General features: G+C 45.9%; 2 protein-coding genes across 3 annotated transcripts in view; both read right to left on the bottom strand.

The window, feature by feature from the left end:
* Positions 1-2922: 2922 nt before the first annotated feature.
* LOC117771329 (alpha-2A adrenergic receptor) lies at positions 2923-6582 on the bottom strand. Its single transcript, XM_034601564.1, has 2 exons — positions 6188-6582; positions 2923-4915 (listed from the first exon to the last, which is right to left on the bottom strand). Exon 2 carries the CDS (start codon positions 4786-4788, stop codon positions 3250-3252), a length of 1539 nt encoding a protein of 512 aa, XP_034457455.1. The 5' UTR covers positions 4789-4915; positions 6188-6582; the 3' UTR covers positions 2923-3249.
* A 243-nt stretch (positions 6583-6825) lies between these two features.
* Positions 6826-10000, bottom strand: part of dbnla (drebrin-like a) — a 5656-nt gene continuing 2481 nt past the window's right edge. Inside the window, exons 8-17 of one of the 2 annotated variants that reach the window (XM_034601554.1) lie at positions 9746-9803; positions 9174-9239; positions 8997-9102; positions 8734-8920; positions 8375-8487; positions 8126-8179; positions 7771-7865; positions 7627-7696; positions 7095-7292; positions 6826-7054 (exon numbers count right to left, since the gene is read on the bottom strand). In XM_034601554.1, coding sequence (XP_034457445.1) covers positions 7156-7292; positions 7627-7696; positions 7771-7865; positions 8126-8179; positions 8375-8487; positions 8734-8920; positions 8997-9102; positions 9174-9239; positions 9746-9803 — 886 coding nt within the window. In that variant the 3' untranslated portion in view covers positions 6826-7054; positions 7095-7155. Of the gene's footprint in view, positions 7055-7094; positions 7293-7626; positions 7697-7770; positions 7866-8125; positions 8180-8374; positions 8489-8733; positions 8921-8996; positions 9103-9173; positions 9240-9745; positions 9804-10000 lie in introns of both variants that reach the window. The other variant, XM_034601555.1, reaches the window with a different exon arrangement.

Here is a 10000-nt window from a genome sequence, read left to right as displayed (position 1 = left end):
CCACAGACAGACAGACAGAACCACAGACAGACAGAACCACAGACAGAACCACAGACCCATATATCTCAAGCCTTTTATTCTTCTGTGCCTCAGAGCTTCATTGTTAAAATCTTTTGAACCTTTAGTTGTAAAGGATTCACCTCCAGGACAAAGTCTCAGCTCACAGCACTGAGCAGTAAATCTGCTGCTCCGTGTTTGTCTGATTTGTGTCGATTAATAAATGTGACAATGTGATTTTACACTCTCTCTGTATTTTACAGCGTTTCATCAGAGCGAGTCTTCGCGCCGACGAGTCGTCACCGTGCATCACGACTGACGGAAACAAACGATGTCACAAGGCCGAGGCTTAATATGGCATCATAAAAAAGACATTAACGAGCCACCAGCATAAAACCCCCGAGCTTTGAATCCATCATCATAAAGACACAGAGAAAGTTTAGTGTCGTTAAAACTTGAACTCAGTGAGAACATGAGCTGAAGAGTCTCAGATGTTCAGGGGAGAGGAATCTGTGCACGTATGACGACGGCAGCTCTAAAGGAGCAGTTCAGTGGGAGACATGGATCAATAGCAACACGATCAGATGAACTCAATTTAAACCTGATTACATCTGGTTTCATTCTGTCCTCCATCCAATATGGTTTTGTTGCCTGTGGTGACGAGACGTCCGGGTTTGAGCACAAGCGAAGCACAAGCAGGGGCTGTTTGAGCGTTAGCAGAGTTTAGAGTGACAGCATTTCAACGTGAAATCAATAAGTCCTGCTCTCAAACTGAAATAAAACATATTAGTCACTGAAATGTCCACACGGCTTCAGATCATCATTCAAAATGTGAACGTGCCTGAACCTCAGTTTGAGATCACCACTTGAAATACGCTCAGATTCACTTCATCCTCTCAGTTCCAGGTAGAACCGGTTCACGGTGTCAGTGACCCGGGTCGTCGACGGGTCGGAGGTTCTGTCCAGCCATCGTTTTCTGAAACACGTCTTTTTCTTCACTGTCGAGATTCAACACAAAGAAGCTTTTTAAAAGTGTCTTCGTCTGGAGACGTCTTCATCAGGAGAGAACCAGCGAGGTGCTAATGACAGGATGTGACACTCTGTTAGATATAAACACATCCCACACCTCCTCCTCACCTCTCATACATGGATTCATCTATTTTTAGGCGACGTGATAATTTTTAATTTCCAGGTGTTTATGTGTTGACACCTGGAATATTTTCTTCTGTTATATCATCAGATAAATAAATGTGTTTTCGGTGGGAGGACAGAGAAGCAGAGGAGTCTCTGTCTGACAGAAGCAGTGATGGTGAATTGTCTGTTTCATTATTGTCTGTAAGAGCTCAGAGTGAAACCCGCTCTGCTCTGGAGCATCGAGCGACCAGCGTCTCGTCCTAAAAGCAGAGCACTGGGACACAGACATTTCAAAAATAAAAACAGATGTTTTTTGCAATAAAACAAAACCAAATTATTTTTTATTGCTGAAAGAGGAAATGTCATCGACTTCGTTCAGGAGACGAGGAAACAAACAGGAGGAAACTATATCGTAGCTTTAAAGCTGCATCACCAACCTTCTCTGTCAGAGTCAACCCTGCAGATGAAGTTTTAAATCACGTCCAGATTATAATAATAATATAATGTAATAATAATAACATAATGAGAATACGTGGTTGATTTATCTCGTAGAATAAAGACGACACACGTCTCCACTTCCTCCAGAAATGAAGCCGAACGCTGCCGTCGCTCTGTCAGAGCTCAGAACAACACGAGGCTCAAAGGAAACCAATCGTTTGACGTGTTTTATTAAAAAATGATCCACATTCTGTTCAACGCTTCCATGATTATAAATAATGAACATTTCAGATTGATGTGTCACTGTCGGTTTACTGCAGCAGAGAATAAACAAGCACATTCATGTTTATATTGAAGTCAGTCTTACATAGGTCTTACATTAAAGAACTGAACACACGGGTCTGTCACACACACACAGAGGAGGAGGAGGAGGAGGAGGAGGAGGAGGAGGAGGAGGAGGAGCGTCTTCATCAGGGATTCTGCTCATCATCAGCACTGAGTTTAGATTCAGTCTGTGTTGCTTCGACAAAGAGCAAAATGACAAGCTGTCAATCATGATCAATAATTACAGCACATAAATCCAAACCTCGGGGCGACCTCTGACCCTCTGACCCTCTGACCCTCTGGCCCCTCTGACCCCTCTGACCCCTCGGGCCCCTCGGGCCCCTGGGCCTGAGCCCCGCAGGCCTGTTCTCACAATGATTGTTTAAATGTTAATTAATTCATGAACAACAGTCAAAAGCCGTGTTCTTTGTATTCTGTCGTTCTTCCAGGTATTGAATTTAATTTTATATGGTCATAAATAATGTTATTTTTTAATTTTATTGGGTGAAAACTGGAACTGAACCGTGTGAAAACCTGAAACACGTCTTAGTGAAGAGGAGCAATACAACGACAGAAAGGGGGGGGGGGGGGGGGCTTGACGGGAGGATGTAAACAGCTCAGCTCTCAGTCTCAGATGTTGAGACCCTCAGGAAACTCCTCCTCTGCTCCTCCTCTGCCTCCTCCTCTGCTCCTCCTCTGCTCCTCCTCTGCCTCCTCCTCTGCTCCTCCTCTGCTCCTCCTCTGCCTCCTCCTCTGCTCCTCCTCTGCCTCCTCCTCTGCTCCTCCTCTGCCTCCTCCTCTGCTCCTCCTCTGCCTCCTCCTCTGCTCCTCCTCTGCCTCCTCCTCTGCCTCCTCCTCTGCTCCTCCTCTGCCTCCTCCTCTGCTCCTCCTCTGCTCCTCCTCTGCCTCCTCCTCTGCCTCCTCCTCTGCTCCTCCTCTGCCTCCTCCTCTGCTCCTCCTCTGCCTCCTCCTCTGCTCCTCCTCTGCTCCTCCTCTGCTCCCTCACTCACCATCGTCCTGCCGCTCTGTTTGGACCCAGGTCACTGAAGACAGACCCTGTGTCCTCTCCACTTCCGCTTCAGAATATAATCACATAAACCTCCTCAGAGTCACTGACCACACAATTACACTGTTTTCTTAAATAACATTACAGATAATTGATTCGACCGCTTGTATCTTTCTGAAGTCTCCTCTGTCGGCTCTGACTCAGCAAACACACGGAGAAATAAACACAATTTCCTCTTTAATGCACAAGTGTTTGTGTTGATGCTGCTGGAGGCCGATCCCGGTCGAACACGCACGGACACAAAGGAGTTTCTGTTTTCTGTCCGTCGACAGATCTCAACACAATCCTCCTCAGAAGAACGTGCCCTTGGTGTCCCGGCACAGAATCCTCTTGAAGGCCTTCCTGAAGTCCTTGTTGAAGATGGTGTATATGACGGGGTTGAGGCAGGAGTTGCAGTAGCCGATCCAAAAGAAGAACTTGAACAGAGGGTTGGGGATGCTGCACGTCTCGGGACACACGGCCTGAAGAGAGTAAGAGAAGAAGAAGGGGAACCAGCAAATCACGAACACGCCCATCACGACGGCCAAGACGAAGGTGAACCTCTTCTCCCGGTTCACCAGGGCTTTGCGTCGGCAGACAGCCGCCCCCTGGTTCAGAGGCGTCCTCAGGGGTTCCTCAGGGGCCAGTTTGGTGCCGGATGATGTGATCATGGTGCTTTGGTGTCTGCTGGTCAGGTTGAGCACCTGAACTTTAAATCCTTTGCTTTTCAATCCCAAAGCTCGCTCGTTGGATTTGCTTGTCTCTCCTCCGTCGTCCTCTCTAAGAACACCTTCCAGTCCGACTTCCAGCTCAGAGCCGGAGCTGGATGTGTTGTCGGGCGCTCCCCCGCCTTCGTCAGGATGTTTCTGTGACTGGCCTGAGAAGGTCTGGCTGTCGCACTGAGGGATTGACGAGGAGGACTTCTGTGGTGGGGCAGGACTCGAGCCTGGAGGGCAGTGCTGAGGGTTCTGGCTCATGGTGGCCTCAGGCGGTTTTTGAGGGGATGATGGCGTGGAATCCGAGCAAGAGTTTTTTCCTCGCCGGCTGGCAGTCGCACCTCCCTGATCCCCGTTCTGCTGGGACTTCTCAGAGAGCTTCCTCACAGGCTCGCTGGCTGCCACCACTTTCTGCTTCTGCGCAGGTGAGCATCGCGTGTGCTGCTTAGCGATCTGATAAATCCTGATGTACACCAGGATCATTATCACACAGGGGGCGAAGAACGATCCAATGGTGGAGTAAAGAATATACCAGCGCTCGTTGTTCAGTTCACAGACCTCCTCACCTCCTTCACTCTTATCCAGGGTGAGAAGAGGAGGGAAGGAGATGACTGCAGAGATCAGCCACACGACGATGATACCGGCCTTGATGCGTGAGGGAGTACGTTTGGCGCCGTAGGACACGGGCCGAGAGATGGACAAGTAGCGGTCCAGAGCTATTGCGCACAGGTGCACGATGGAGGAGGTGCAGAAGAGGACATCCAGCGCCAGGTAGATCTCACACCAGATGGAGCTGAACGCCCAGTAGCCCTGCAGCTCGTTTGCCAAAGAAAAGGGAATAATGAGTGTGGCGACGAGAATATCCGCCGCGGCCAGCGACACCAGGAAAAGGTTCTGAGGCCCCTTCAGGGATCGAGAAGTCAGCACGGCGATGATGACCAGGATGTTCCCGACGATTGTCACGACCATCATGAAGGTGATGGCTATCGCAAAGGCTGCGGTGGCCTGTGGCGTGTAGGGCGAGGACCTGACGGCGCTGCGGTTGCAGGGTCGGGGGCCGGAGATGAGGCTGATGTTCCTGTTGGGGAATCCGCTGAGCTCCGACAAGCACGTGGCGTCCGGCGCGGCTGCCATGTTGAAGATGACGGTGAGTCCTGTCTCTCACAGGATGACAACAGGATCCTCCAGGTCGAGGACAAACCGAGGCTGGATGGTCGTTGGTCAAGGTGACGCCATGTGATGGTTACACCACGAGGGAGATCTACAACACACAGACACACAACGGTCATGATACAACGTTTCATAGTGTTGGATGAGATCTGACAGATTTAACAGCAGTGCAACAAGATGCAGAAGAACTTCTCTCAGCTGCTCGTCAACAATGGCTGATGTTTGTGTGTCGCATCAGTTTCAAGTGTCGTGATTTGTATCTTCAGCCTGCAGCTTCTGATCTGGAGAAAGTCCAACAGGTGGCGCTATAACCGACATGGGATGTGTTATGAAAGGTTATATTGTAGAATAAATTTGTGCAGTTTTTTTGTTATAGTGATGATTTCTTTGTTTCCCTGAGACAAAGAATGAACAACAACTAAATCTTTGTGCATTAAAAAGGATAAATCTGCATGTTCACATTTTCCTCTTCCACAAAATCTTTGCTTTTCTCTTTTGAAAAAACTGAATAATTTTACCTGTAAAAATCCGACATATTAAACGATAAGAGAAAGTTTGTTCATCGAGTGAACGTCGCTTCATCTGGAGTCACATGTGGATCATCTGTACTTTGTGGTCAGAAACCAAAAGCTTTTTACTTATATAAAAAACGTTTATTAAACTTTAAATATCCCAAAGACATTTCTCCTTTTCTTAACTTTATATAAATAGAAATTCAGTTAAAACAAGAGATGATGAGAATCATCTCCACCTGCTGATCATCACCTTCACAGAGACGTCATTTGCATTTTCTTTCACTAATTTTATCTGAAATGTGCAAAGACTTTGGTTGGAAATATGACTTGTGAGCAAATGATTAAATGTATAAATATATAAACACAGCCACAAATCATATAATGACTTATTTAAAAATAACTAAGGATTGAAGGATATAGAGTTGAGTGATGTAATGTAGAGATTATAAAGCTGAAATTGTGTGATTTTAAATAATTAAAACAAACTTGACGTCTGTTTTCATGTATTTTCTGTTATTTTTGCAGAGTCACCATGAAGCTGAGAAACTATTATAAGTTATTTTCCTGTATTTTTTTTTTGGCACAAACCTCTCTATCGTTATTTATTGATTATAAATGTCTTCAGTTTTAGAAAGGAATCAATTTATCTGGAGTAAATTTCCCTTTATCTTCATTAATACACTGATCTCTACTGTAACTGGGATTCAGACATTATTAAATCAATAAATATAAGTATTTCATATTTCCAGAGGCTCTGATGTTGTTCAGTAGAATAAAATAAAAACCAGTCTCATGTTTCTCGTGATAGTGAAGAGCAGAATGTCACAGAACCAGAAAGCATCACTTACTGGAACATGAAGAACATGAAGAACGTGAAGAACGTGGAGATCTTCTCCTCCTCAGAGTCTGAGCCTCTTCCCATGACCGCAGCTGGCAGAGCGGGTTCCTGTCAGCAGAGTTCGGACCCGAGTGTCCGGTTCAGACTCATGAGGAGTCCGAGGTCCGAGGTCCGAGGTCCGGTCTCCAGCAGCAGGACCAGCCTGGAGAACCAGGACCAGCACGAGCACGAGCAAAAGGTTCTGGTGTAAAACCAGAGGAGACAGTGGATTCATTTACATTCACTCATCTGAGATGATGGGAGCGTGCACGAGGCTCCTCATGTCCCGGACTGTGCACACAGACTGCAGGACGTGCACGATCACATGAGGAGTTCACAGGATGAGCGAGGACGCGCTTTTTACGCGCAGCCTCCAAACACACTCACACACACGCACACACACACACACGCACACACACACACACACGCACACACACACACACACACACACACACGCACACACGCACACACTGACTCAGGTTTAACAAATAAATATAAAATAGGTTTAAGGTGAAAAACACGTCTGTGATTATGTGTTATATAATATATCATATACTTAAATATGTGTTTATACATATAGATAGATAGATAGATAGAGAGATACAAGTTTCATTTATTTATTTATCTTAATATATTAAGTACAGTACATTACATTATTGTGGAAATACACATGAACACTAAATATGAATGTAGTCATTAATTTAAAAAAAGAAAATCCTTTGATTCTGAGTCTCATCCACCAACATGTCCTGTTTTTAATCCACGAGTTTTATAGCGCCATCCTGTGGTCAAGAGCAGAAACTACCAAATCAATCATCAACACTTTTGAAATTAAAATCCAATCTCTTCATGAATTAGTCTCTGGTACAAAGTAACTGAGTAAATGTATTCGAGTACTGTACTCGGGTACAGCTGCTGAAGAGAGGAGGACGACGGGAGTTAGAGCAGCTCCACGTAATTAGCAGGAAACATCCCATAGTGTCCATCAGGGCCGTAACCTCTCCACCAGCCCTCGTCCACCATGTCGATCCCACTGATGATGTCATCAGGGTCAAAGGTGATCTCAGTGTCGTCCACTGTGGAGCAGAGGTTTGTGTTTAACTGGGTTTATCCACATGCTCTGTTTGCACTAATACATATATGTATATATATATATATATATATATATATATATATATATATATATATATATGTGTGTGTGTGTGTGTGTGTATAAAATTAGATTATTAGAGAGTAGAATCAGCTGTTAGCTGTTAGCTCAGTAGAATCAGCTGTTAGCTGTTAGCTCAGTAGAATTAGCTGTTAGCTGTTAGCTCAGTAGAATTAGCTGTTAGCTGTTAGCTCAGTAGAATCAGCTGTTAGCTGTTAGCTCAGTAGAATCAGCTGTTAGCTGTTAGCTCAGTAACGTACCAGCCTGGTAGTCGTACACAGCTCTGGCACAGATGTTCTCTCCGTTGGCGTCTGCACCGTTTTCTTCAGCCTTTAAACGAACCAAACATTAGTCAGACTTCCCCATGACACAGGGTCAGAGGTCAGAGGTCAGAGTGGACTCACTGTGCGGTGACCCTGCTCCACGTTGTCATACAGACTCTCATCTGGTCCCACTGCTGTTTCTTCTGCTGCTACATACAGATAATCCTGAGATTCTGCTGAGGGTCAATTCATCACAATAATGACAGGATATTCAATATAAAACCAATGTACTAATGCAACACTTCATATTGTCCCTGCTCCTCTCTGCTCCTCCCTGCTCCTCCCTGCTCCTCTCTGCTCCTCCCTGCTCCTCTCTGCTCCTCCCTGCTCCTCTCTGCTCCTCTCTGCTCCAGGAGTTCTCTGAGGTTGTATACACTTGTTTTGATGTTGCAGATATTAATCCTGATGTTGTTAGTTCACAGATCGTGTGTCATACCTGGAGTCGCTTCATCTGCATCGTCCTCAAACTCATCAGACCACTCCTCCTCCCCTTCTATAACACAACATGGGTCTTTAACATGGACTCTATATAAAGACCATCAGTGACTGTATATAAAGACCATCAGTGACTGTATATAAAGATGATCAGTGACTGTATATAAAGATGATCAGTGACTGTATATAAAGACGATCAGTGACTGTATATAGAGAATCAGACACTAATACGTGTATAGAAGTGTCTTACCTGCAGGTTGAACAGGTGAGTGTGAGGGATGTAAGGTATCGTAAACTGCTGCAGGGGGTGAGTGAGACAGAACGGGTGAGACGGGGTGAACAGGAGACAGGACAGGAGACAGGGCAGGAGACGGGGGGTGAACAAGATACAGGACAGGAGACAGGACAGGAGACCGGACAGGAGACGGGGGGTGAACAGGAGACAGGACAGGAGACAGGACAGGAGACCGGACAGGAGACCGGACAGGAGACAGGACAGGAGACAGGGCAGGAGACGGGGGGTGAACAAGATACAGGACAGGAGACCGGACAGGAGACCGGACAGGAGACAGGACAGGAGACGGGGGGTGAACAGGAGACAGGACAGGAGACCGGACAGGAGACTGGACAGGAGACGGGGGGTGAACAGGAGACAGGACAGGAGACCGGACAGGAGACTGGACAGGAGACGGGGGGTGAACAGGAGAAGTCTTGACCACAGCGGTGGGAAACTGAGGCATCCTCAGTGTTTCCCTCTCAAAGGATTTCTGAGATAGAAACGGACTCTGCAGCTTCCCTGGAGGACAGAGTGGGTCAGTGTGCGTCATCACTTCCTGTTTATCAGCGGTTGTTTACTGGTTAGTGCTGGTTACCAGGTCTGGATGTAGACGATCTGTCGCTGGCCTCAAAGCTCTGCTCCCTCTGCTTGAATACGTCTCTGGGGTTAACTGATCTCTGAGATATCAGGGATTTGGCCTCCTGGGGGCGACAGAGAGACTCGATCAGTAACGATAAACTTCTTCATTCAAAGATAAACTGTTTAAACTCACGTTGGCTTTCTGCACAGAAGCTGCAGCGCTGATTCCCGTCCTCTTGGTTTCTTTTCCCTGCTGGTTCTAAAACAGACACACGATGTCGTCTGTGCTGTGTTTGTATATTGACATTAAAAGAAACAGCTTTATCGTAGAACCTGCAGTTTGTCACTGGACTGAATCTTCATTTCCCCTCCTCTCCACAAGGGGGCACTTAGTGAGGAAACAGAAACTCGTAGTACTTCCTCCCACTTTAGAAAATAACCAGGATGAGGACATCTTCTTGTTTGTCTCCAAACTCATCTTCAGTGTTTTCCATGAGTGAAGTGAGACTTTCTATCCATTACTGAGGATGATGGTGAGTTGATAAGAACGTTAATCAATAACCTTTGAGTTAATTTGTTCACATTATGATGGAGTAAGTGTTTAAGATTTGTTATTTCTTCAGAAGCTTTGTGGTAAAACAAGGTTCACGTCACTCATTTGATTGTAACTTCTGCTGTTTCTGGTGTTTTGTGGCTCTAATTAGAAACTTAAGACTAAAACATCCAAGGAAAATAACAAATGTCTTTTAAGTTGAATCCTCTCACCTGTCGCTGCTGCTGCTGCTCTCGTTCCTCCTCCTGTTCTCTCTGTCTCTGGTAAAGTCTGAAAGTCAAAACAACAAAGCAAAAACCACAGTGATGGATTCACAGGGCCTGATTATCAATCTGAGAGGCCCAGGGCCAGAACCCGTTGTCGGGCCCCTGTGGAGCTCATGTCAGTTTCACCAAACAGTATATTAAATAACAAATATTTAAATAACTTATCAACTGTAAGAAAAGTGATTCGGTAAAATTGTATAT

Source organism: Hippoglossus hippoglossus, chromosome 12 (assembly GCF_009819705.1).
Source record: "Hippoglossus hippoglossus isolate fHipHip1 chromosome 12, fHipHip1.pri, whole genome shotgun sequence".
Classification (NCBI taxonomy): Eukaryota; Metazoa; Chordata; class Actinopteri; order Pleuronectiformes; family Pleuronectidae; genus Hippoglossus; species Hippoglossus hippoglossus.
The sequence above is the reverse complement of the archived record's forward strand: the minus strand, read 5'-3'. Positions and strand labels throughout refer to the sequence as shown.